Here is a 23,980-nt window from a genome sequence, read left to right as displayed (position 1 = left end):
AACGTACACTTATTCAGCCTGTTGTTCACTAGTCTTTATTTATTTTAAATTGCGTTTCAAATGTCTATTCTTGGTGTTGGGATTTATCAAATACATTTCCCCAAAAAATGTGACTTATACTCCAGTGCGACTTATATACTGTAATTTCCGGACTATAAGCCGCTACTTTTTCCCCTCGTTCTGGTCCCTGCGGCTTATACAACGGTGCGGCTTATTTACGGCCTGTTCTTCTCCGACATCGACGAAGAGGATTTCGGTGGTTTTAGTACGCAGGAGGAAGACGATGACACAATGATTAAAGACTGACTTTTCATATACCGGTAGGCTGGTTATTTTGATAACGTACAGGCGAGCACTTTATATTACTTTGCACCGTTGTATTATTTGTACTCTGCACGAATGCTGTTCGCCATGTCAAAGATGTGAAAGTTTGATTGAATGATTGAAAGATTTATTGTTAATAAATGGGACGCTTTACGTTCCCAAAGAGTCATCTCTGTCCCAACAATCCCCTCCGTGGTAGCAGGAACCCCTATATACTACGGTAATTACACATCAAAACCCTGCGGCTTATAGTCGGTGCGGCTTATATATGGAGCAATCTGTATTTTCCCCTAAATTTAGCTGGTGCGGCTTATAGTCAAGTGCGGCTTATAGTCTGGAAATTACGGTATGTTTTTTTCCTTCTTTATTGTGCATTTTCGGCCGGTGCGACTTATACTCCGGAGCGACTTATACTCTGAAAAATACGGTAGTCCATGTCACAATTATGACACTGCCACACTTTGCTAAGTCCAGAGGTGGGTAGAGGAGCCAAAAATTGTACTCAGTAAAAGTACCGTTACTTTAGAGTAAAATGACTCAATAAAAGTAAAAAGTAGTCATACAAATAATTACTTGAGTAAAAATAAGTATTCACTTTTAACATCCTGACTTGCATTTTATCCATGTTTCATATGGATTCTATTTATTAACAGCAATTCAACATCCTTGCACCAGAAATGATGGTGAGGGAACCGCAGTGCTGTCCCCTACTGCTGATGCAGACATCCTGAGAGGAGGTGTTAGTGTCAGGTGAGCTCCCGCATAGGGCATGACTTTTCAAAAGGGGTTAAAGATATCCTGACAACTGCACTAAGGGAATAACTATTGATGCACAGAGTGAAGAAGATGGATGAACTTAGGTACAGTGCAGATGGGCAGTTGATGCATACAGTATGAGGGTGGGTTGTGTCTGTGTTGCTGCCTGCCACTGCAGTAAGGAGACGTGACTCCCATATTTTCTCCCACAGTGCAGGATTTACACGCTCTCACCCCTAGCTACACCAGCAGCACCCCTTTACTGCTTTTCCTCATTCAACCCACACATCCCTTCTGCGGCTTCCGCCTGCTTTTTCCTTACATTTTTATGCGATGACACCTGAGCCTAATTGATTTTGCTATGTGGATATCCTGCGGTATGACCTCGCAGGATTGCTGTTCAAGGGGAATAGCAAAAAGGCGACTGGTGGGTGATAGAGGGAATGCATAGAAAGGAAAAGGACAAGGAGAGGAGACCTAAAATTAAATTAAGTATATAGGGTTCTGAAGAAATTGAAACCAAAACACATTCAGATGAGTTTTACAAGTTTTCAGACCTTGAGAGTGGAACATTTCTAAATACAACCTAAGTCCACCACTGTTATTCTAAAAGGGCCCTATTCTCCCGTTTGCACTCAAGTGTTTCTTTTTACACGTTTCATGATACGCTACAAGACGCTACTTTTTCCTACATTTTGATTCCTGCGGCTTATAAAACAGTGCAGCAAAGTTATTGTTGTTTTTTTGTTGACTGTCATAATGCAAGACTTAAAAAAAAAACAAGCAAACACACTAATAAGGTGTGGTATTGTTTGTGCTTTGGTGCCATCTTTTGGACAGATTTGCTTACTGCAGGTGCTGCAGTGTCCTTCCTTTTAGTCCTTTCAACCGGAAATAGAAGTGCTGTTCAGTCTTCTAGCCGTCCATAGCGTTTCTACTTGTATGGAATCTCCATTCATCACTCCAAGCAACATTTATTAGTTAAACAATATAACTTAAATTGTTCATACTCACTAAATCGTCCCATGTTTGATGTCAGTAGGAGTGTTTTCATGCATATTTGTACGTGCTATCGTAATGTAACAAAGCTAGTGTTTTTAACATTCGCTAATATGCTAACATGTTTAAGAGTGACAGTATTAGTATTACTTACTGACAATGGCATTCTTTTTGTAATGTTTCAGTTTCACAAATTTCTCAGTAAACTCACCAAGACGTCACGTCACCAAGGTGTTATTGAGTCTGTTTAGCTGACTGGAGAGCAAGCTTCCGCAGCTAGTGGATCCATGACGATAACTTCGGTTTTGTTTGATAAGCCATTTTACTGCCGTGTTACAGGCATCGTTTGGAAACAATTAAGGTATGTAAATAAACATTTACAAAAAATAACTAATTTCGCAACGTATACATCTGCGACTTATAGCCCAGTGCTGCAAATATATATTTTCCCTAACATTTACTGGGTGCGGCTTACATACCGGTGCGCTCTACAGTCCGGAACATAAAGCACTATAGCTGTATTCAAATGACGTCACATCCGGCTCATCATTGAACACGTGTGGTGGTCAAGCCAGCATCTGTTCTCAATGAGTACTAGGTGCTATTTAGCCTTTCTTGAACAAAAATGCCCTTAGCTTATGTTGTTTTTGGCTTTACAAACCGTTGAAATTGCAAAAAGAATAAACATTTCTTTAGAGTTCCCCGAGAGGTGATGGTGGAAGAATGCAAGATTTTATGAAAAAAAAAGGCGATAAAAGTACCACGCACTCCAGTACAAGGGAGCAGAGCCAAAGAATATGTGAGTTTGCAGTAACCACTCTGTTAAAGGTTTGTTTGACATACTTTTAACGTTTAGTGTCTCCCATTTAAACATTATCTTTTTATCATTTGCATTTCTTAGGACACATTTTTGCTACGAATGTTCCATAAAGCACCAACTCGGCAAGTCTAAAATAAATAAAATGTGCGCAAAAACCTAAAAGAGTTAAAGGGGAACTGCATTTTTTTGGAATTTTGCCTATCGTTCACAATCATTATGAAAGACATGACAGATGGATTTTTTTAATGCATTCTAAAACGGGTTAAAGACAACTAAGCTCCTCGATTTTGCCCATAAAATCCAATACTTTTTTTTTTAACCAAATATAACAAAAAATATTATTTATATAATATTTCTATAACATTAACATTTTGTGATTTGAATATTAACCAAGTATTAGTGATATTATTATAAGCGCTAACGCAGACAAACTATTTATAGCAGCGCCGTAATCACTTCCGTGTCTCCCTATGTTTACATCATCGAGTGGTCTGCTGCTTCAACGCTTCCTTGCTCCCTGTTTATTGTAGATCATAAATCATGCATCTCACTTGGATATGAGACGTTTGAGTAGCAGTGTTGGTCATCTTACCTTACAAAAGTAATTAGTTATAGTTACAAATTACTTTTCCCAAAAAGTAAGTAAAGTTAGTAACTCAGTTATCTTATTGTAAGAGTAACTAGTTACTCAGCAAAGTAACAGACGTTATTTTTAATTTTGTTATTTTATACGCTATTACGTTTGATAACATCTTTAACGTAAAATATGTTTATAGTAATTGATTGAAGACTGAAAACACTGTATATAGTATTTGAGAACATTTGCCATTTATCTGAACTCAATAGATTGCAGTGTGCTAAGTAACATTTAATATTAAATGTAAACTTGGATAAAAAGACACAAAAGAGCATTTGGCCTTTAATTATTACAAAAAAAAAATACAAGTACAATAAAGTATCCTTCATCCACATTGTATCAACATCACAACGTTTATCTCAACTAGATGGCCTAATCCTTAAAAGTAAATTTAAACTTGAGTAGAACTAGACACACAACAGTCAATATTTACAAAACTGAAAAGCAGTAGTGTTATGAATAATACAAAAACATTCTTTCAAACCAGTTTATCATCAGAGTCAGCTGCATCATGTCTCAAAGTTTATGTATTGTCCACTTATTCACACAGCGAAAATTAAAAAAAATGTTTTTATGCTATGCCTCTGGCTAAGCAGGATTGTATGTGTGTTGTGAAACGGAGTTACGATGCATGCCTTTATCATAATTTGTTTACGAGTGCGGTAAAAGCAGTAAACACACATAGCTAATTTACTGTCTGTAGATGTCACAATGACTTGCACGCTGATGGCGTCAAAAATAATCTTTACTGTTCACATATTATGGCGTGGAACAAATCCACACATTTTTGTTTTGGTCTTGCTGGAGAGAATTTCAACTTTTCTTAACAAGGAAGGGAAAGTATCTGATTGGCTCTACGTCGTTGACAACCCCCAGTCCCCACCTTCACTCATACTTGACAATTCTAAAGAACTGTGATTGGATATATCCTGAATTTGTCCCACCCATCGACAAGATTAAATTAAATATGATTGGATTTCATTTAAGTCAACATTTTCGTCGACACTGGTTTACTGAGGTCTGAGGTTGTGTGCACATGGCCTCACAGAGCCTAAGGCTGATACTGACCCCGGAGGGATGATGAGGGAATTTGATACTAATGTATGATTGGCAACACTAAATTGGCCCTAGTGTGTGAATGTGAGTGTGAATGTTGTCTGTCTATCTGTGTTGGCCCTGCGATGAGTTGGCGACTTGTCCAGGGTGTACCCTGCCTTCCGCCTGATTGTAGCTGAGATAGGCTCCAGCGCCCCCCGTGACCCCAAAGGGAATAAGCGGTAGAAAATGGATGGATGGATGGATGGATGTATCGTGTCCTTTTTTCAGCGGATTTCTCCGCTACTGCCGATGATTTTCTCCTCCTCACCCTTGCTCTCTGTACGGAGAGAATGTGTGCCAAAACCTGACATTTTGCACTTCATTCAACCAAACTGTTGTAACGCACAACTTCCCATTGTCAGTGACGGCAACCGCGTTGCAACGATGGCAACATTATTTAGATTACTCGTTACTGAAAAAAATAACGCCGTTATACTCTGCCGTTATTACTAACACTGTTGAGGAGGTATTCCGACAAGTTGGAACACTTTGACAGCCACTTAGGACCCAAAACTGGCAAGGACGACACGAAAAGACGTGAGTTCCTCCAATCTCCCCTACCCTGTTTCTTCGGGAGGATTATGAGTAATTCTTCATCTAAATGGGAATTTATGAACAACCCAGCAGTCGGCATCCAATGACAGCAGATGTTTAATTATGTTTGTTGGCTCTAATGAAGTCTGCAGTGAGTAATAATCAGTGATAAAGAAAGAAAAAAAAGCAAACGTGATGCGTTTTGGAATTTAATGCACCGCATATAAAATTAATATAACCATAATTATAACCACCGTAATGGTATTTGTGACATAGAAATTCTGATTAAGCAGTGGCCTAGTGGTTAGAGTGTCCGCCCACGATTCATACCAAAGACTATAAAAATGGGACCCATTACCTCCCTACTTGGCACTCAGCATCAAGGGTTGGAATTGGGGGTTAAATCACCAGAAACGATTCCCGGGCGCGGCCACCGCTGCTGCTCACTGCTCCCCTCACCTCCCAGGGGGTGATCAAGGGTGATGGGTCAAATGCAGAGAATAATTTCACCACACCAAGTGTGTGTGTGTGAAAATCATTGGTACTTTAACTTTAACTCAAAAGTTTGTGAAGTCGTGACATGTCAGAACGGGCTTCGACAGCAGTTTGTGTGCTCGTGTGCGTGTTTTGTGTGTGTGTGCATTTGACGGGGAGCCTGATAGCTGACAGTCACTTTCAAAAAATCTATTGTATTAATTGATAGACACTACATGTATATTCTATCATAGTTCAATGATCATAATCAAATGGAAATCGTATGCATTTTCTGGCAAAGGATGTTTCCAGGCGTCTCAATTGAAGCAATCAGAATAGATACGATAGCTTTCTGGATGTTTCTTTTAACATTTTAGTACATGTGGTTTAAAGCTGCATTGACACTTCAGGTGCAATATAATGTTTCATCTTCTTGGTGCGCTGGACTTATTTCACTCTAAGGGACGCGTAAGAGAAAACACTTAAGTCGATGGGAGAATACACGGAAGCCCAGATTTGAAAGGAACGCCCACATTTAAGGGTTGAGCCACCCAAAGCACGCATCTTGGATGAAGGCGCACAGTGACAGATTTAAATTGAGGGGGAGACTGCAGCGCAGCCAAAATCCTCACTCTTGCGCACCTTTTTTAATTAAGCAAATGGGAAAATAGAGCTTTAAGTGCATTATATGTTTCAGAGTTGGAATTTTTCAAATTAAAGCCTCAATGTCCATGCATCAATTTTATATACAGCTTAGCAATGTTACCCCTTTCTTAAGTTTGCCTCACGATGATTTAGATTGTTTTAGAATGATATTGTTCGAGATATCCTGCATCAGTCCCTCCAGGGTTTTGCTGCCTGTATTCGCGGCAGCATTTTCAGAAATTTGCAATGTTTTGAGGCTTTTTCTCTACAACAAAAGTGAATCAACTTGTACTTTTATGGATGTTTAACAATATTTAAAGTGTTACTTGTAACCTTAACCTAAAACAACATGATTTTAACAAATATTGGAACCATATTGTATTGGATGTTTTACTTGTGAGGAAAGGGGCATGGTCTAGTTATATAAAGCTGTGCTGCGCTTTCAAAATGAAAGCTCCTCAGTTCAAATCACATATTTTTCTCATCCACAATATAATTTTTGGGAGGGACATATTCATCTGTATTCAATATTGGGGGAGACACATCCCGCCCCCAGTTCCTATGTCTATGGGTGAAGTCAAACAACTGTCATGGAAACTTTAGCCCCTCAACAATGCAGTCGCTGTATGTAATCTCCATCAAACGTGCAATACCTTCCTGTGACCCAGATTTATCTGCACACGGGCTTGGCGAGTAAATAAATGAGCTTTATGGCATAGTGGCAAAAATGTGTCCCTGGGATTTTCTCAACATAAATCCAGTCTTTACTACCCAAAGCTGGACACTGGCACATTGCATTAGACCTGATTATGCAAGCGCCTTACCTTCAGCAGCCTGGATGTGGTAGCCATTTTCCCGGCTTGGCCTCACCCCCAGTAGTTGCATGGTTCGGTCGAGCAGGCCGTGGATCACCTCAAAGCCTGGACTCTTGTTGTAGTTAACAGCACAGAAACGCCGGCTGTTCCTCGCCCCGACATCTGGATGTTAGGATGATAGCCAGTAAGTCTGAATCGGGCTTAACCAATGACATAATGACTAGGGAATAAATTATTGCAAAAATGTTTCCAATTCATTCATCTTTACACAGCAAGTACGATCATGACTACTGGTATTTTAGTTGTAACATTTTAATTAAATTTAAGTTGCATAAATGAGGCGTGTGGGTGAGCAAGCAAAAGATCACGCGGAATAGTTTAAAATGCATGTTCATTTTCCTTCTTGACGCCACATTCACACGCCTACCTTTAGTGTCATCTTTCAGCACTACATCAGATATCTCAAACAGCTTGAGAGGAAGAGGCATTTTCCTGTTGGCTGCAATTGTCTTCAACAAACCTGGCAGCAGAGTGGTGCGCGCCACCTGGTGGAGAAACAGAACTGTGTCTAATGAAATGCGCTACAATCTTTGGAAAGAGCGCCCTTTGGTGGAGGTACAAGAGACACCACATTACAGGCATCATTATTTTGTATTGGACTGTTCAAAGAAATGAACACCAAATTGTTTCAATGCATTATATCTATTTTAATAATTGTACCTGGAACTCGGCAGTCTTTGGGTTGGAAATGTGAATTGCCTTGGTTTCAGAGATCTTCTTTCCAAGCCTGTCTGCTATATCTTCTTGAGAGCACTACAACAGGAGTAATGTCGCATTATTCTTAAAGTTAAGAAGAGAAACAAAAAAAACAGTTTTACCAGGGCAAAGTTGAGGGCCTCTGTGAATCCGGCCGCTGCAAGGTCCTGTCTTAGCAGCTCTGTCAGTTTATTCAGTGGAAACTATAAATGTATAAAAGGACAAAATTATTTGACCTGGCTTTTAGTTATATACACTAGGCTTTATCAGGATTTTGGAGGCTGATCGTGGATTAGTTAGTTTGAATAAATAACCAATACCATAATGCGTTGCACTCTAAATATATCAATCTCAAATTAATCAGTAATGTCGAAGATTCTTGAGTCTCTTGTTAGTGAAAAATTAAAAGACATTCTCACAAAATATCAGTCAGGTTTAAAAAACAAACAAAAACAGTACAATCACAGCTGCCGCACAGGTAATACAGGATATTACTGTTGCACTTGACAAAAGAATGTTGTGCTTCTCTGTTTATTGACCTATCAAAGGCTTTTGATACTGTTGACTAAGCTTTTTTTTTTTTTAAGTCTTATTTGTTCGGGGTTGTCTGAGACGGCAATTATTTGGTTGTCTAAATATTTGTGTAATAGGTTTTAGTGACCTGGGGCTTAATGTGACAAATGCTAATATGCATTTTTATGCCAATGATAAAGTTCTTTATTGTTTTGGACCCACTCTTGTCCAGACCATTAAATGCTTGCAAAAAGCTTTTGTTGCTCTCCAATATTCACTTATTCAGCTCAAACTAGTCCTCAATTCTGATCAAACCAAACAAATGGTGTTTTACAACTTAAAAAATGTGCCTCAATCTATCCCGCCATTGTCCACTCATAGAGGTGTTTTGATTGAGCATTCCCTCACTTTCAAACTACATGTTGAAAATCTTCTGAAAATTATCAACTGAAATTCGGGTTTTACTCATTTACTTGCACTTGTTTTTCATTGTTTTATTGATATTATGTATTGATTTTTCTTGTTATTTTTGTGTAAGATGTAACTTTGCGTTTTACTCACAGCTGCCACTTGAACAGGACTTCCTTGAAAAAGAGCTTTTTAATTTCAATGATTTTTCCCAAGTTAAATAAGGGTTCAAAACAATAAATTAAACATTGCAACGTCAGTACATCATGAATTTTAAAAAAGCTTTTAGCATATTCTACATGTTTTAAGTTTAAGTTCTATTTATCTATTATATGTATTACATGCAGTGTTTGTCCTATTTTCTATTACTATGTTGTGGCGATCTATAAAGTGTGCTTGTTGGGATTGGTTCTATTTCATCAGGGATTTTAAGAATCAGTCCATCAAGCAATCACCAAGCAAGACTTCCGTTTCCGGATTAAGAATGAACCGCTTACAACAACAGACATCTAATCTTTGCGCTCTCTTCACTGCAACAATTTCAAGTTGATCGACTTTTTAATGAACTCCATCAACTCCTGCCTCATCAATAAAACATCTCCACAGTAGTGATATTTTGAGTTGAGTGATGTCAAAAAACAACAGCAGGATGGCATCTGAGACGGCGCAGCACTTCAGGCTAAAAAGACTGCTATAGACTATCAGCATCTGTCCAGTCAAAGTTGAGATGAACTCTTCTGATGTACTTTGTCTTTGACGTCAATACTACAAGTTTGGCTTGAACTATGTGGAATGATAATGCAGACATGCGATGCTAACCAGGAATGCTAACATAATAGCTAATGATTGTAGCTGCGACTGTCACGTTGACCAAGTTTTTGCAGGACACTTACATCTGTGGTTTCAGCACATGAAAACCCAGTTCTAACTTAGAGGAATTACCCAGGATGTGACAAAGTATTTCCACGGCGTGGTGGCTTTGTAGTGGCCTGGCGACGGCCAAAGTAATGACGCTTCCATGTTCCTGCGTGATACTGTTAATACTCTAGTTAGTAGAACACACTCAAGGCAACAGTGTTGGGTAAAAAAAAGTGTAAATAAAGGTCACTATAAAAGGGTTTTATTTTATGTTCGGGAGTTCTAATAATGTCTAGAACAGTTTTTTGATGTTCCAACTATGAACATTTTTGACAACAATAATCCTGCTTTGCTGAAAAAATCATTTACCACGGTCATGTCCGGTACCAAATAACCTTTATAAAAGGACAACTGTAACCAATCCAATTAAATCAAGGCTAAAAGTCTATTTTATTGAGGGAAATATGGATCATAACATAAACAGGTGTATTGGTGCAGCGTCTGCAGTAATGCAGTTGCTCCTAATTTAGTCAGTCCATCTAGGTTTCTACCCTTAACTATGGTCACGACCCAAACGGATATAAGCGGTCAAAATGAGCTTTCCTTACAGGATGGCTGGTCTAGCTCTTAGAGGTCGAGGTTAAGATCTTGGTCATTCAGGAGGCTCTCAGAGTAAAGGGGGGGGGGGGGGGGGGGGTCTACTGTGCATGCCTCCTGTGACGTATTCAGGGACATGCTGGAAAGACTATGTCTCGGTTGTTTGGGACCGGGCTCTTTGTGGAGTAAGTGGTAGGATAGAGAGAAATCAGGGCTTCCCTACTGAGATTGTTGGTACCAGGACCAAATGTGGATATGTAGCAGAAAATGGAATGGATGGATAAATGTGTTAGGGCTGCATCAAACGATTATTTATTCAATCAATAATTTTTTTCGATTAATCTGTAAATTTAAATTAAATTGTATCTGTTTTTTAGTGAAGTGGTAGAACAAATTTTAAAATACACCTAAAATTTTCTTTTAGGCAGAAACTTCAAATGCATGTTTGGTCAGGGATGCAAAAAAATGCAATTTCAATAGGGTCCTTGCGGTGCTCTGCATTGCACCTGCAGTGCTTGCTCATTACTTATAGAACTGTATTACTTATTTTTTAAGTGTTCATGCATTACAGAGTAGTCTTATGAAAAGTAACTTCTAATTTGGAGTTTACAGCATCATGAAGTTGTTTTAGAGGGCTTTGACAGCAACATAGGTTTTTGTTTTTTTTAATCTTTAGAATACCAAAAAAAGACATGTCCTTTTATCTCATAATTATTGTGAATGATAAGCAATATTCCGAAAAATGTGCAGTTCCACTTTAAAGGGGCCACTCTGTATGGACATCCACTAACAGTAAGCAGTAGCCTCATCTGTCGACAAGTACCAAGCTGCAAGGTAAGATCCACAAGTGATGTTTTTTTTGTGGTCATCTCCGACTTTTCCACAGAAATGGACTAATAATGATCGGTGGCCGGTTGTTTGGAACACCACAAGTGTCATCTCTTTCTCCATGCGCGGCCATCTTTACTCAACGCAAGGTACGCGATATTGACGTATTGATGTTATCGATGACGTCGACTAAGCCCTAATATTTATGCTAATTATTGTATGATCCAAACAGTGCCAATCAGATATGTACAGTGAAATCTCCACATCAGTTGTAGTACACAAGGTACATTCAGTTACCTGGTTGGCTATGGTGTAGGTGCGTGGCGTGGTGCGGGTAATGTTGTTGAAACCAAAGGCCATGGCTGCATCCTCCATGATGTCACAGGCATGGATGACATCCGAGCGGGTGGGCGGGATCTCAACCTCTATTTCATCACCAATACCTGTAGCCTGAGAGCGTAGGCACATGCGAGTCAGCAGCTGGGCGATCTTCTCAGTCGACTCGCTGTCAGATAAAAGCGAAACAAAAAACTTTAAAAAAGGTTGCACTTTCAAAAGATTATTTGGTATTTTACTACAGTATTGAATCTGTCCAAAATATCTTACTTGATGCCAACTTTGCGATTGATAAACTCGCTGGTCACTTTCTCCTTTCTATAGGCCAGTTCCTAAACCACACAATAGAGAGTTGAGAAGTTGCAGAGGGAAATGTGGTTAAAATGTATGGAAGGTAAGAATAATGGGTGCAGTACTGGATATTTGCAAGTCGTGCCGTCAGGATTCACCACTTCAGCCTCTTCTACACTGATCGAGAATGAGAGAGGAAACTAAATCAGAATCAATACGGGAACACAAGACCTGTCTGCTATTCAATACAATTACCAAAATTGACACAAGTATTTATAATGAAAGGGCCAAAAGACAGCTGATGAACAGAATAATGGCTCAACATATTCTTAAAATATTATCATTTTACCACCGTTAAATGTGAAAATTACATTTGAATTGCAAACATTGTGTGTGACTTACGTGAAAGGCTGTGAACAATACTCGCAGAACATTGTCACCATCATGTCCAACACAATCTTTGCCTGGAGCAGAAAATACATTTTAGTTGAATTTTTGTGAGAAGGCTGATTGAACAAAATTAATGAATTTGTCTGTGCACTCTCTACTCAGCTGTACCTTGGTCAGATCTGTGGCCGTGCACTCAATGAAGACATTCTTGGTGTTGAGAGTGATTTTTGAGTGATCTCCTGTATAATCAAATTGACAAATAATGTAGTTGAATTTGCATTTAATTTTATTAGTTGCAACCTGATATACTGGGGATGTAAGTGTCTGCGTTTTGTAAAAAGCCTGTAAGGCCACCCAGCGCTAGTGTGCCTAATCAATAATCACTAAAATCAACAAAAAATAAGGTTATATGATCTCCACATTAACGTAACCACAGATGGAATCACATAAATGGCCAATAGAACAGAATCCGCTGTTAAACACAGAGTATCACGGAAATTGACATAAATGTCAATGAGCTTCAAGAGGTAGTCACCTGAAATGGGTTTGACTTCACAGGTGTGCTTGAAGCTCATCGAGAGAATGCCAAAAGTGTGCAAAGCAGTAATCAGAGCAAAGGGTGGCTATTTTCAAGAAATTAGAATATAAAACATGTTTTCAGTTATCTCACCTTTTTTTGTTCAGTACATAACTCCACATGTGTTCATTCATAGTTTTGATGCCTTAACTGACAATCGACAATGTAAATAGTCATGAAAATAAAGAAACCACATTGAATGCCAGCAACTTAAGGGTTTCAGGTTTGATCCCTGCTTCCGCCATCCTAGTCACTGCTGTTGTGTCCTTGGGCAAGACACTTTACCCACCTGCTCCCAGTGCCACCCACAATGGTTTAAATGTAACTTAGATAATGGCTTCCACTATGTAAAGCGCTTTGAGTCACTAAAGAAAAGCGCTATATAAAATATAATTCACTTCCTGAAATTTTTTATGGTGGGTCTGGGTGTTGTGTGGTACGGAACTGCATAACTGGTGTTGAAAAATTATAACTTTCATAACTTCCGTCAACATGCCCCAATCTTCCCGAAATTGTTTATGGTGGGTCGGGGTGTTGGGTTGGACCTAACGGCTTGAATACTGCAGCATCTGTATTGCCCCCTTGTGATGATAAATTGATAAATAAATGCAACTGCATAACTTCTACGGTGCGTTTATCGCCCCTTAGAGGAGAACAATTACATCACGTCAGCAATAACTTTAAATGTGAAATTATGTGATAAACTTCTTACATGAAAGCCTTTGTTATAATCTTTTGAAACCTTAAATTTTTTGAGATTTTCAACTCAAATTTTCCATGTAAGCCATAATCATCAAAATTATAACCAATAAAGGCTTGACATATATCACTTTGCATGTAATAAGTTAATATAAGATGTTACAAAATGTTACATTATTGTGCAATTTGCACATGATTAAATCCTACAGAAGAATATTAATTTCTTATATTTATTTTCAAAAAAGTTATTTGTTTTCCAACTAAGTGCCTCTTAAGACCTCACTGTTGGCTTTTTAAGGTCATGTTACCTCTAAACTTAACAAGATTGATGCTAATCCACCCTTTTTTCCCCCCAAATAAGAATTGATAAGAGCACCGTAAGGAACCGAATCGTTAAGCAGAATCGAAAGTGGAATCAGAACTGGAAAAATCTTATAAATTCTCATCCATAGCCATCTCTGACTAGAGATGATGTTCGAAAACCGGTTCTCCCAATTGTTCGGTAAGAAAAGAACCGATTCCATGGATTCAAATCCCTTTTTGAGAAACAGTTCCCGTTATCGAAGCCACTATAGTAAAGAAAAATATTTGGTTCTTTATTCGAATCCCTGGGAATGAATCCCGTGTCACAGGAAATGTCCTGTGGTACGTCACAGGAAATGACGTAGCTCAGTCGTTCGGCGGCAGATACAGAAGCAGCAACAACGATGGACCGGAAATAGCGCTCCAGGCATGGCTTCACTTTACTAAGAAATACGACGAGAAAACGGCTATCTGCAATTATTGCCAGGCTTCGCTTTCCTGTAAGGGGAGCAGTACAACAAACATGTTGAAACATGTTCAGGCCGTACATAACCTGAAGGTTAGAGAAACGTGTTGTGTCTTCGACACGTGGAGAAGCAGCGACAGAGATGACGAAGCACGTCCCTCTGCTTCAACCTGCAGTCCCAGTGATAGTGCCGCTGAGTAACTAACGTTAACTGTTGCCGGTTAATTTCCATATCTGCTCACTTGTAGCCTTTAGGCTAAAATAATGTTACCTCTTATGTGAACCAGGACTGCAGTAATGTTAGCTAGACTAACGTTACCTAAGCATAGTCAGTGGCTAACGGTAACGGTAACGTTAGCCTTCTTGTATGTGTCTGATAAAGTTAACGGTATCTTGTAGCCTACACCACTCCACAGTTTGCAGGTCTGTCTAATAAACTAGTGCTTGCAAGATGTGAATTAAGATAATGTTAACGTTATCCTATTTCAGATGATGACAGCCAGAGTGACCAGGGCAGTGTTTGCTCTGTAGCACGGAGCGTTAACCCATTTACCATGGCGAGGTATAACGCAGAGCGCAGCAAGATAAGTGAGGAGGAGAGTAACATTACTCGCAAGCTAACGAGAATGATGGTGAAAAATCTCCTCCCCTTCAACTTGGTGAACACAGATGAATACAAGTACCGGTAGGTTAATAATTGTATTTTGCTGACATGTAATGGAGCAAAAAGTAAACACCATTACGCTGAGATTTGTTTCAAATGTAAAGTGCTGTACAATACAAATGAATGCAGGATTTTCCCTGCATGTATTTTTCTTAGGTGGCCCACTTAAAGGGGCACTAACAGTCAATATTTATTTATTTTATTAATTTTTTTGGGGGGGTAACAACAGTCAATATTAATTTTTTATTTTTTTTTAAATAAAAGTGAGCTTCTGTCAAACCAAGTATTGTGTTTTTTTTCATATACAACAACCCATCTGGATTCGATAAGAGAATCGATAAGGAATCGGTTCGATAAGAGAATTTAACAATGGCATCGAAATCGATATCAATAATTTTTTAACAAACATCATCCCTATCTGACTGTAGCTAAAGTAGTTGATCAGCCATAGCACTGCTGCTAACTTTTTTCTGAAACAAATTCAGGGAAACATGGCAATTATTTGATGTACCTTGCAACACGAACATCGAATAGATGAATTAGACTTTTGCGACTGGCTAACACCAGTACTGTAATGCAGGTGATTAACAGCAGCAGCAGAGGTGACCGCTTCCCGAAAGCTTTAAGGAATGACTAATTGGTGTGAGCGAGCAGTGTTAGTAGCACTTTTTTAGTCTGAATACTACCATTTATGTCTGAATTTTGGTACCTGTCCGTGGAGGAAAGTGACATCTCCAATTTGATTAGGCTTGCAACTTAAAAAAAACAAAAACTAAACAGAACAGCGGCCTACTCACCATTGATAATAGGAGGCATAGATAAGACAATGCCATTGCTGTCATAAATAACGGGATACACAGGCTTGTCTTCAATGATATGAAGATAATGTCGCAGGCGGCTGTCGGTCTGAAAAAAACAGATGAAAAAAGCAGGTAAACAAAACAAGACAAACATGGTAAGTAAGGACCAAGCATAAATTAAATGTACACCTTGTAGAGGCTCATGAGTTGGGTGGCAGTGTATTCTTTGGTCTGGTTCAGTGGTTTGAAACCAATGTCTGCAGGTGGCTTGGCTGTGTAAGTAAAAGGACCTGAGATAGTATCCAGGTCATGAGTCCCAATTGCCACCAGGGACCTTTTCCTTCACAAAGATAGTTTAAAAATAATTTCAATTAGTTGTATGACAAACTTTTAAGAGAACATTCACTACAGTATGTGAGAAAGACAAGAATCAAAGCATTGTTTTGTTTTGGTTCAACATAAGAATGTTTTGAGTGACACTGAATTCACAGTACCAATGTAATTGTGTTTATTGTTTTATGTTTTATCATTGCAGATTGGAAAAATCTACCAGTATAATGTAAAGCGTGAGTGGCTTCATAAGACGAATCTTGCGTATAATTACTGGTTTCTCCCGACCAAAAAATATAAATATATATCGAGCGCATTTTATATTATATCGATTGCTGGCACGGCCGCTCTACCAACCAAGCCACGCTGGTTGGCAGAAAATTAATAATATCCATCCCTCCATCCATTTTCTACCGCTTGTCCCTTTTGGGATCGCGGGGGGTGCTGGAGCCTATCTCAGCTGCATTCGGGCTGAAGGCGGGTTACACCCAGGACAAGTCGCCACCTAATTGCAGGGCCAACACAGATAGACAGACAACATTCACACTCACATTCACACACTAGGGCCAATTTAGTGTTGCCAATCAACCTATCCCCAGGTGCATGTTTTTGGCAGTGGGAGGAAGCCGGAGCACCCGTAGGGAACTCATGCAGTCACGGGGAGGACATGCAAACTCCACACAGAAAGATCCCGAGCCCGGGATTGAACTCACGACCTTCGTATTGTGAGGCACATGCACTAACCCCTGCTCCACCGTGCTGCCCAAAATTAATAATATATATTCAAATAATTATGTAAAAAAAAAAAAAAAAAATCTTATGTGGTATGCATTTTTGCAGTTTGAGCGGAATAAGTGCAGCGCCTCCCTCCCATGCACCTTCAGCACTGACAAAGAAAAGAAAAAAAAAAGTGTTGTCAATGTAGATGCACTGTACGACTACTTCTAAAATGCCCATAAAAAGTTGTAGATGTCTCCTTCATGTTTGAAAACAGAGCAACATGCCACAGGTAGGAGGAGCATAACATAAATGTGCAGTAAATGAGTGTCTCCGTGGTAATGCCCCTTAAAGTACACGCAAAATCCTCATTCAAATAAAGCGGTCTGCACCACTTTTCAATTGCAAATGCAACACTCTCACATACATGCTATTTTATAGATTGCGCACGCTGATTACAGCGTGTTGTTGAGATCTTAGTAAATCAGGTCCTTTATGTAACAATGGCTTCACGTAACAATCCAGTTTAGTGAACAGCTTTTAGAAAACTGTCAAAGCTTTTGATGACCAGAAAACTAAACCACGTTTTCATTGAAATTAATAGAAAAATATGATGTATGGGTAAGAGCTGGCACAGCAACTTCATATGCCAAAAAGTATTAATGTTGCGTGGCGAAGTTGGTAGAATGGCTGTGCTAGCAATCGGAGTGTTGCTGGTTACTGGGGTTCAATCCCCACCTTCTACCTTCCTAGTCACGTCCGTTGTGTCCTTGGGCAAGACACTTCACCCTTTGCCTCTGATGGCTGCTGGTTAGCGCCTTGCATGGCAGCTCCCGCCATCAGTGTGTGAATGTGTGTGTGACTGGGTAAATGTGGAAATACTGTCAAAGCGCTTTGTGTACCTTGAAGGTAGAAAAGCGCTATACAAGTATAACCAATTTATTCATTTATTTATGCCTATTCAATGTTTCATTGCACCAGTAATTGAAAGCAATAAGAGAATAATCAATGACAAAAATGTTATTCATCAGTTCAAACACCAAACAAGTGTCAAACACATCTATAACAATCATAGATTTCCTACTTGTGTACTTAATGCCAATGATTATACACCACTTCACTTTTACATCTAATATCATTTACCGTAATTTTCGGACTATAAGGCGCACTAAAAATCCTTTTATTTTCTCAAAAATCGACAGTGCGTCGTATAACCCAGTGCACCTAAAGTACGGATTAATTGCGGTTGTGCATACCGAACATGAAGCAATTTTATTTAGTACATGATGTAATGATAAGTGTGACCAGTAGATGGCAGGCACACAAGGAATATGTGAGGACTGTAGGCTAAAGCTTGTTCAATAAATGACACTAGCAAGCAAGACCAACATTTGTGATGTTTCATTGAAAATATAGAACAATACACACAGCGCTCAAAAATCTGTCAACATGTTTAAGTATGACTTTGATAAGCTACTAAGCCGCACCGCTTGGTGGACTGGCAGCGTATTACGGCTACTGTAATCAGACGCGCTGTTTTTCAACATCCATCCATCCATTTTCTACCGCTTCTCCCTTTTGGGGTCGCGGGGGGTGCTGGAGCCTATAAGGGTATTATTATGGTGTGTGTATAAGGACCCCAAAATGGCACCTATTAGGAAACATTGGCGTTTTGTTTCGACCTATTATGCAAAACCAACTTTTGTTACCTATTGCTTCCTGCTTTTGTGTAATTGGGATCTGCGTAAGTCCCAATAATTCGCTCACATCCACCATTGTAGTCCAGGCCGTAGTCAAAAAGCTTCTTTTTCTCTATCTTCTTGTTGTGGGGCATTCATCCTCCACTGTTGGCATTTCTAATATAAAGTAGCATACATTACTAACTTATATCTGTCAGTAGACGCACTATGGAAACGCTAAAAACTACCAGTACAACAATGATGACAGGGAGAAGACGCTGTCGAATTGGACCAACGTAAATAACACCGCCCACAAAACAGCACATCCTGAAGAGACAGTCAGAAAGCGGCTTGAAGATGGTCTGTAAAACATAATCTATGTAACATTTTGACCAAAGAACCACCATTACATTGTATGTAGACCACAAAGAAATGTTTTAAATGTAGAAAAAAAGTTTCAATATGACCCCTTCAAAGCGCCTTGTAAAATACGTGCCTTTTGTATGAAAATAGACTTGAATGGACCTGCTCATCGGCAGTGTGTTTTATAATCCGGTGCACCCTATGATCCGAAAAATATGGTATATAATGTATTATCTACTTCGCACAACCCTAATTTGTAGTCATCTTACCTGCAAATGTTCTGATGGAGTTTCTCCTGCAGCTCAATGAAGCTATCATAGCGCTCCTGTGAGAATGTGATGTTCCTCAAAACTGCTGCCACAGCAAAGGGGCGCACAGCAGCTGTCTGCACACAACAATAGCAGCTCCAACTTAGGACGGGTTTGTTTGATTTAAACTGTTTTTGCCGAATGCATTTTGATACTTTCTCCATATTCTTGAAAAACTATGAAAATCTGACTCACCTCCTTGGTGATAATGAGTTTCTGAGGTTCGCCGCTGCTGGGGCTTACACGCCTGTACCGAGGTGCCTCCAACCTGCACAACAAATATCAGTCGATATCAGTTATGTATACACTGAAAAATAAACTCTTAACTGACAATTCTACAAGTCTTACTTATTCTTGAAGACCTGAAGCCCGCGAACCAAACCTTCTAAACAAAGAAGGTCATAGCGATTTGCCGGTACGTCGATCTTGTAAATGATGACATCAGATGCTCCTGCTGCCTTCACGTCGCCCTGTTCGCGACTTATTATCTCTTTCTCTGAGGTCTGCATTAGGACAGATACATGATACGATTTTAATTAAAACTGTTAAAGTCAATTTTCAGGAATTCCAGAAACCTGCAAAGTTGTTATACATGTCACTTACAAAGAGTAACAATTTGTCTTCAATTATTTTTAAACACAATATTTTATTTTGTTAAAAGGAGGAGAAAAGTAAAGAAAACATGTTTAATGTCCAGGTGCATACAATACATCAGTCAGTAATATACTGAGACTTGGTACAGAGGAGGCCCTCAGATATGACATAACTTGTTAAGAGTTACGATACACCCAACAAATTCATTAAAAACTTTGCTTTGGCTAAAGCAGTTTGTGTAGTAAACTCGCTCCAGAACTTGTTGGGGGTGTGCGGCAAAGAAATATGTTGTCAAGTGTACCTACAGTGACGCAAGACACCGCCCTCACTCTACCTCAAGTCCTTCATTATGATGGCAGTGCATCAAAGAAAGGGGGCTTTCACCATTTAAGATAAACCCGTCATCACAAAAATGCTCAAAAAGGGAAATATCGCTCAATATTGGCTGCTTGACCACCGCAATGATCATGGAAAAAGAGCTGTTCCTATAATATTTTTTGTAGACTTGAAGGAAGTGTTGAGGATAATAGAGGTTGAGTTGATTCAACTAAAAAAATGGTTTGATATTAATAAGTTATCATTAAATGATAAGAAAACTAAGTTTATGGTGTTTAGTGGTGCTAGGACTAACTGTGAAGCAACATTAAAATTAAATCAAGTGGAAATTGATAGAGTATATGAAACTAAATTCTTGGGAATAATAATTGATCATAAATTATGTTGGAAACCGCATATTGAATATATAAAGGGAAAAATATCCAAATCTATTGCTATTCTTTATAAAGTAAAACACATGCTGAATAAGAAATGTTTGCATATGTTATATTATTCTTTTATTTTTCCATATTTAACATATTGTGTTGAAGTTTGGGGAAATGTTTATAAAACAAACGTAGACCCAATAATTAAACTTCAAAAAAGGGTCATTAGAATAATACACAAAGCGTGCGACTATGAACATACCAATCCATTATTTATAAGTTCTAATGTGTTAAAATTTTCAGATATTGTGTTTTTAAAAACAATGGAAATTATGTTTCGAGTAAAGAACAACAGCCTTCCAGCTTGTATTCTTAGGTTATTTCAATTAAGAGGAGAAAACTATAATTTACGGGGGATATTGTTTTTTGAAATATGTAAAGCAAGAACGAATACAAAATACAAATGTATTTCAGTTTTAGGAGTTAAATGGTGGAACAAGCTCAGTGATGAGTTGAAGACATGTACTTCTTTGTTAAGGTTTAAGAAAACATTGAAAGGTGAAATAATTGAAAATTATAAAATATAGCAACAATTACTTTCATCCCATTGATTTTTCTTTTTCTTTTTAATGTTGATGTTCCAGGTAATCTTATTTTCAGTGAAGGTATAGGATAGGCAAATATAAGCCTTGGCTTCAGCCTATTCCTTTTTCGGTCATGCTTTTTCTTTTCTTTTCTTTTTGTGTGTAAATGTGTATGATTGTTATATATGTATAATTTGTACTGTACTGTCACACAAAATGGTTAATGGTTGATTATATGACCAAAATAAACTTATTTCATTTCATTTCATATTACTGCTTCATTAAGCTATTGTATGTAATGTTTGTATTACTGTTTTTCATGTCATTTATGTGTGGTGTGTATAGGTCAAGGCCAATAACACATTTTGCTGGACGATATACTGTCCCATAAATTTTTGCAGAAACGATATTGTCAGCATTATTTTTAAGCACTAATGTTAGTCATAATATATAATAGTAATGACAATAATAATGCAAGTATTTCTTTCAAACGCAATAATCTTTTTTATCATTCCAATTGGAAAGTCAAGAACTTTTAATTATCCTAAATAAGTAAGTAAAACAATAAAAAAAAAACAGACTCTTAATCTCTTTTTGTAAAAATGGCAGTTCAATAAAGGGACATTTTGAAGTGTAGTTCTTTCCCAAGTTTGAAAAATTGGGTTGGGGGTTTGTCTTTTTTTTTGGCATCACTTTCCAACTATTTAGGCATACTGGCTTGTTTGTCTGTGTTGATGGTCTTATGTTGCTTACCTGTATTTTAGTTTTCCTACACCGGATATTACACTTTGCATTTATCTTTTTTCCTCTTAATTTGGGTTACCTTGCAATGCTTCTCACTCGTGAGGCTCTATCCGTGCTTAATGTGTGCATAAGCCCAGCTGTCGCGCCTCCAATTCCTGATAGAAATTGTGGACTACTAACAATTTCATTCTGCTTTGAATAAACACGCTGAGAGATCGATGCACATAGTGAACCCTCTTTCACCTTTTTGAAAGCAAGACACAAAGAAAACAAAACAGACACAGACATGACAATTTATCGATGACACTAAAGATATCAAGTTAATGTTCATTCACCGTTCAATTATGGTAAATGATTTACTGACTTGTAGTCTAACTGAGTAATTTACAGGGATGTGAGCACCCTTTGAGAAAAATATACCTTCTCACTGGCTACGAATAAATACTCTAGAACTACAACTGCTTCAGAACTAACAGTGTTCCGATTGTAATCATCCAAATATGATTAGCAGCAAAGTGGACAGTCGTCAACGGAGGCAACAACAAGTACGCTAAAAGGATGGTTACCTAATGAGCAAGTTTGTTTTTGGTGCTCCTGATCCTTTTTCTCTCCTGCAACTCACAGTGGTGTTTGGCAAGAGGAACAGAAAGTATCTGCGGCTGAGGCAAACGTTCAACAAATTTTGTTTAGATTGTATTTTTAAATTTCATTAAAAAAACTGCAAAAAATTAATGTTTAAAAACATAGATTTCCACGTTTTCCAGGAAATTTCACATACCTGGATTTAACTGTAGGTAGGGATGGCGCTACACCTGGGCTAGGAGGGGCTATAGCCCGGTCAGAAATCTGTTATCACTATTAATAATTTCTTAAGTTTTTATGCTGTGATCCAAAACAATATTGCCAATGCATAAATGTCTGTTTTCATTAATGTTGCATATGGTTAAGGACACTTTTTTGGATGTATTATTTAGTTATTAGCAGGTGCATGGGCACTGTACCTGTCACCTTTACCTTTTGCCATCGTTGCTTGTGTCAGGCTTAACTATGTTTAATATTCTTTGGTCAAATTCTGTTAAAACTACTTTTATATCAAACATGCTTGTGCTGTGTATCATAACTGAATTTATTGCTTGTATTCCGTCACGTGACTTCTTTCCGGATGTGAAAAACAGAGGTTGTCAAACTAGCCAAAATGGCTGTTGTACAGCAACCAGCGCACAAACTCTGAGTACGCAAGGGGCCTAGATCTTCCTGCAAAAAAGCAATTATAAGCAAAATATCAAACTACGCAACAGAATAGATCCCTATGCTTTATCAAAAAAAGATTTGTCGAGTGATATCAAGAATGACCTGTCTGTGAAGTTCCCAGACATGTCGAACTATCTTGTGATCCAAACATCATTCCACACGACAAAATAGATAACTTAAAAAAGCATGGAGGTGTACAACTTTTTTGTGTGTGGCTAGGTCAAGGAAATTGGTGCCAAGATTGTCCCAGATGAATCTTGCATCATTTTTGCTCGGGGAAGGTTGCATTTCCTGATTTAACTTGGCGTCTACAGCTATGTTTGTGGCCTTGTTGTCGATGCATGCGCCGTTTACGAGTATGCATGTGTTTCCCCGTCTTTTTCAAAATATAACTATAGATCTCAATGTTGTGTGTGTGCTGTAAGCTTCATTCATGACTGATGCCTTTTAGGTTTTTGCTCACATTTGATTTCTTTTCATTTACACTCGCCGAGTTGGATGTTTACAAAACACTCGTAGCAACCCTGTGTTTTAAGAACTTCGAAACAAGATAAAATAAAAATATATCAACATAATTTCTAAATGGGAAATACTAAACTTTAAAAGTATATCAAACAAACCTTTAACAAAGGGATCACTGCAAACATGCGCATTCTTCAACTCTGCTCCCCTGGACTGGAGTCTGTACCACTTTTATTGTCATCTTTCGTAAAATCTTGCACTCTTTCGCCCTTCTTGATTGCTTCTTGAGGAACTCTGAAGAAATGTTTATCGTTTTTGCAATTCGAACGTTTCGTACAGTTAAGAAATATGCAAACATAGGGCATTTTGCTACGAGAAAAGCTAAACGGTTCTTAGTACCCACTGAGAACAAATGCTACCTTGACCACCACGCATTATTAAGCCGGACGTGAACCGGTGTGAGGTCGTGTAAATCCAAGCAATACAAAAAACGAAAACTGAAGCCATAAAAATCTATTATTTTCTTAGCTCCCCAATAAACGGGTCAAGCCCCCCTTGACCTGGGAGAGAAAGAATCCTGGAGTCGTTCTTCTGTCAAATTTGGCTGCTTCTACCAGTAGCTTACTAACGCTGTAATTGTCTCCATGCTTACTGTCCAA

The 23,980-nt window shown here is 38.5% G+C and overlaps 1 protein-coding gene across 2 annotated transcripts in view; it reads right to left on the bottom strand.

Moving 5' to 3' along the window:
- Positions 1-23,980, bottom strand: part of farsb (phenylalanyl-tRNA synthetase subunit beta) — a 48,393-nt gene that overhangs the window by 19,870 nt on the left and 4,543 nt on the right. For both annotated transcript variants that reach the window (XM_062067950.1, XM_062067951.1), the window contains exons 3-16: positions 19,334-19,488; positions 19,181-19,253; positions 18,947-19,062; positions 15,778-15,928; positions 15,586-15,694; positions 12,248-12,318; positions 12,092-12,153; positions 11,815-11,866; positions 11,669-11,730; positions 11,360-11,567; positions 7,981-8,061; positions 7,823-7,915; positions 7,530-7,647; positions 7,112-7,264 (exon numbers count right to left, since the gene is read on the bottom strand). In XM_062067950.1, coding sequence (XP_061923934.1) covers positions 7,112-7,264; positions 7,530-7,647; positions 7,823-7,915; positions 7,981-8,061; positions 11,360-11,567; positions 11,669-11,730; positions 11,815-11,866; positions 12,092-12,153; positions 12,248-12,318; positions 15,586-15,694; positions 15,778-15,928; positions 18,947-19,062; positions 19,181-19,253; positions 19,334-19,488 — 1,504 coding nt within the window. The remainder of the gene's footprint in view (positions 1-7,111; positions 7,265-7,529; positions 7,648-7,822; positions 7,916-7,980; positions 8,062-11,359; positions 11,568-11,668; positions 11,731-11,814; positions 11,867-12,091; positions 12,154-12,247; positions 12,319-15,585; positions 15,695-15,777; positions 15,929-18,946; positions 19,063-19,180; positions 19,254-19,333; positions 19,489-23,980) is intronic.

This window comes from Entelurus aequoreus, linkage group LG13 (genome assembly GCF_033978785.1).
Source record: "Entelurus aequoreus isolate RoL-2023_Sb linkage group LG13, RoL_Eaeq_v1.1, whole genome shotgun sequence".
Taxonomy (NCBI): domain Eukaryota; kingdom Metazoa; phylum Chordata; class Actinopteri; order Syngnathiformes; family Syngnathidae; genus Entelurus; species Entelurus aequoreus.
Note: the sequence above shows the minus strand (reverse complement) of the source record. Positions and strands in the feature narration are given on the sequence as shown.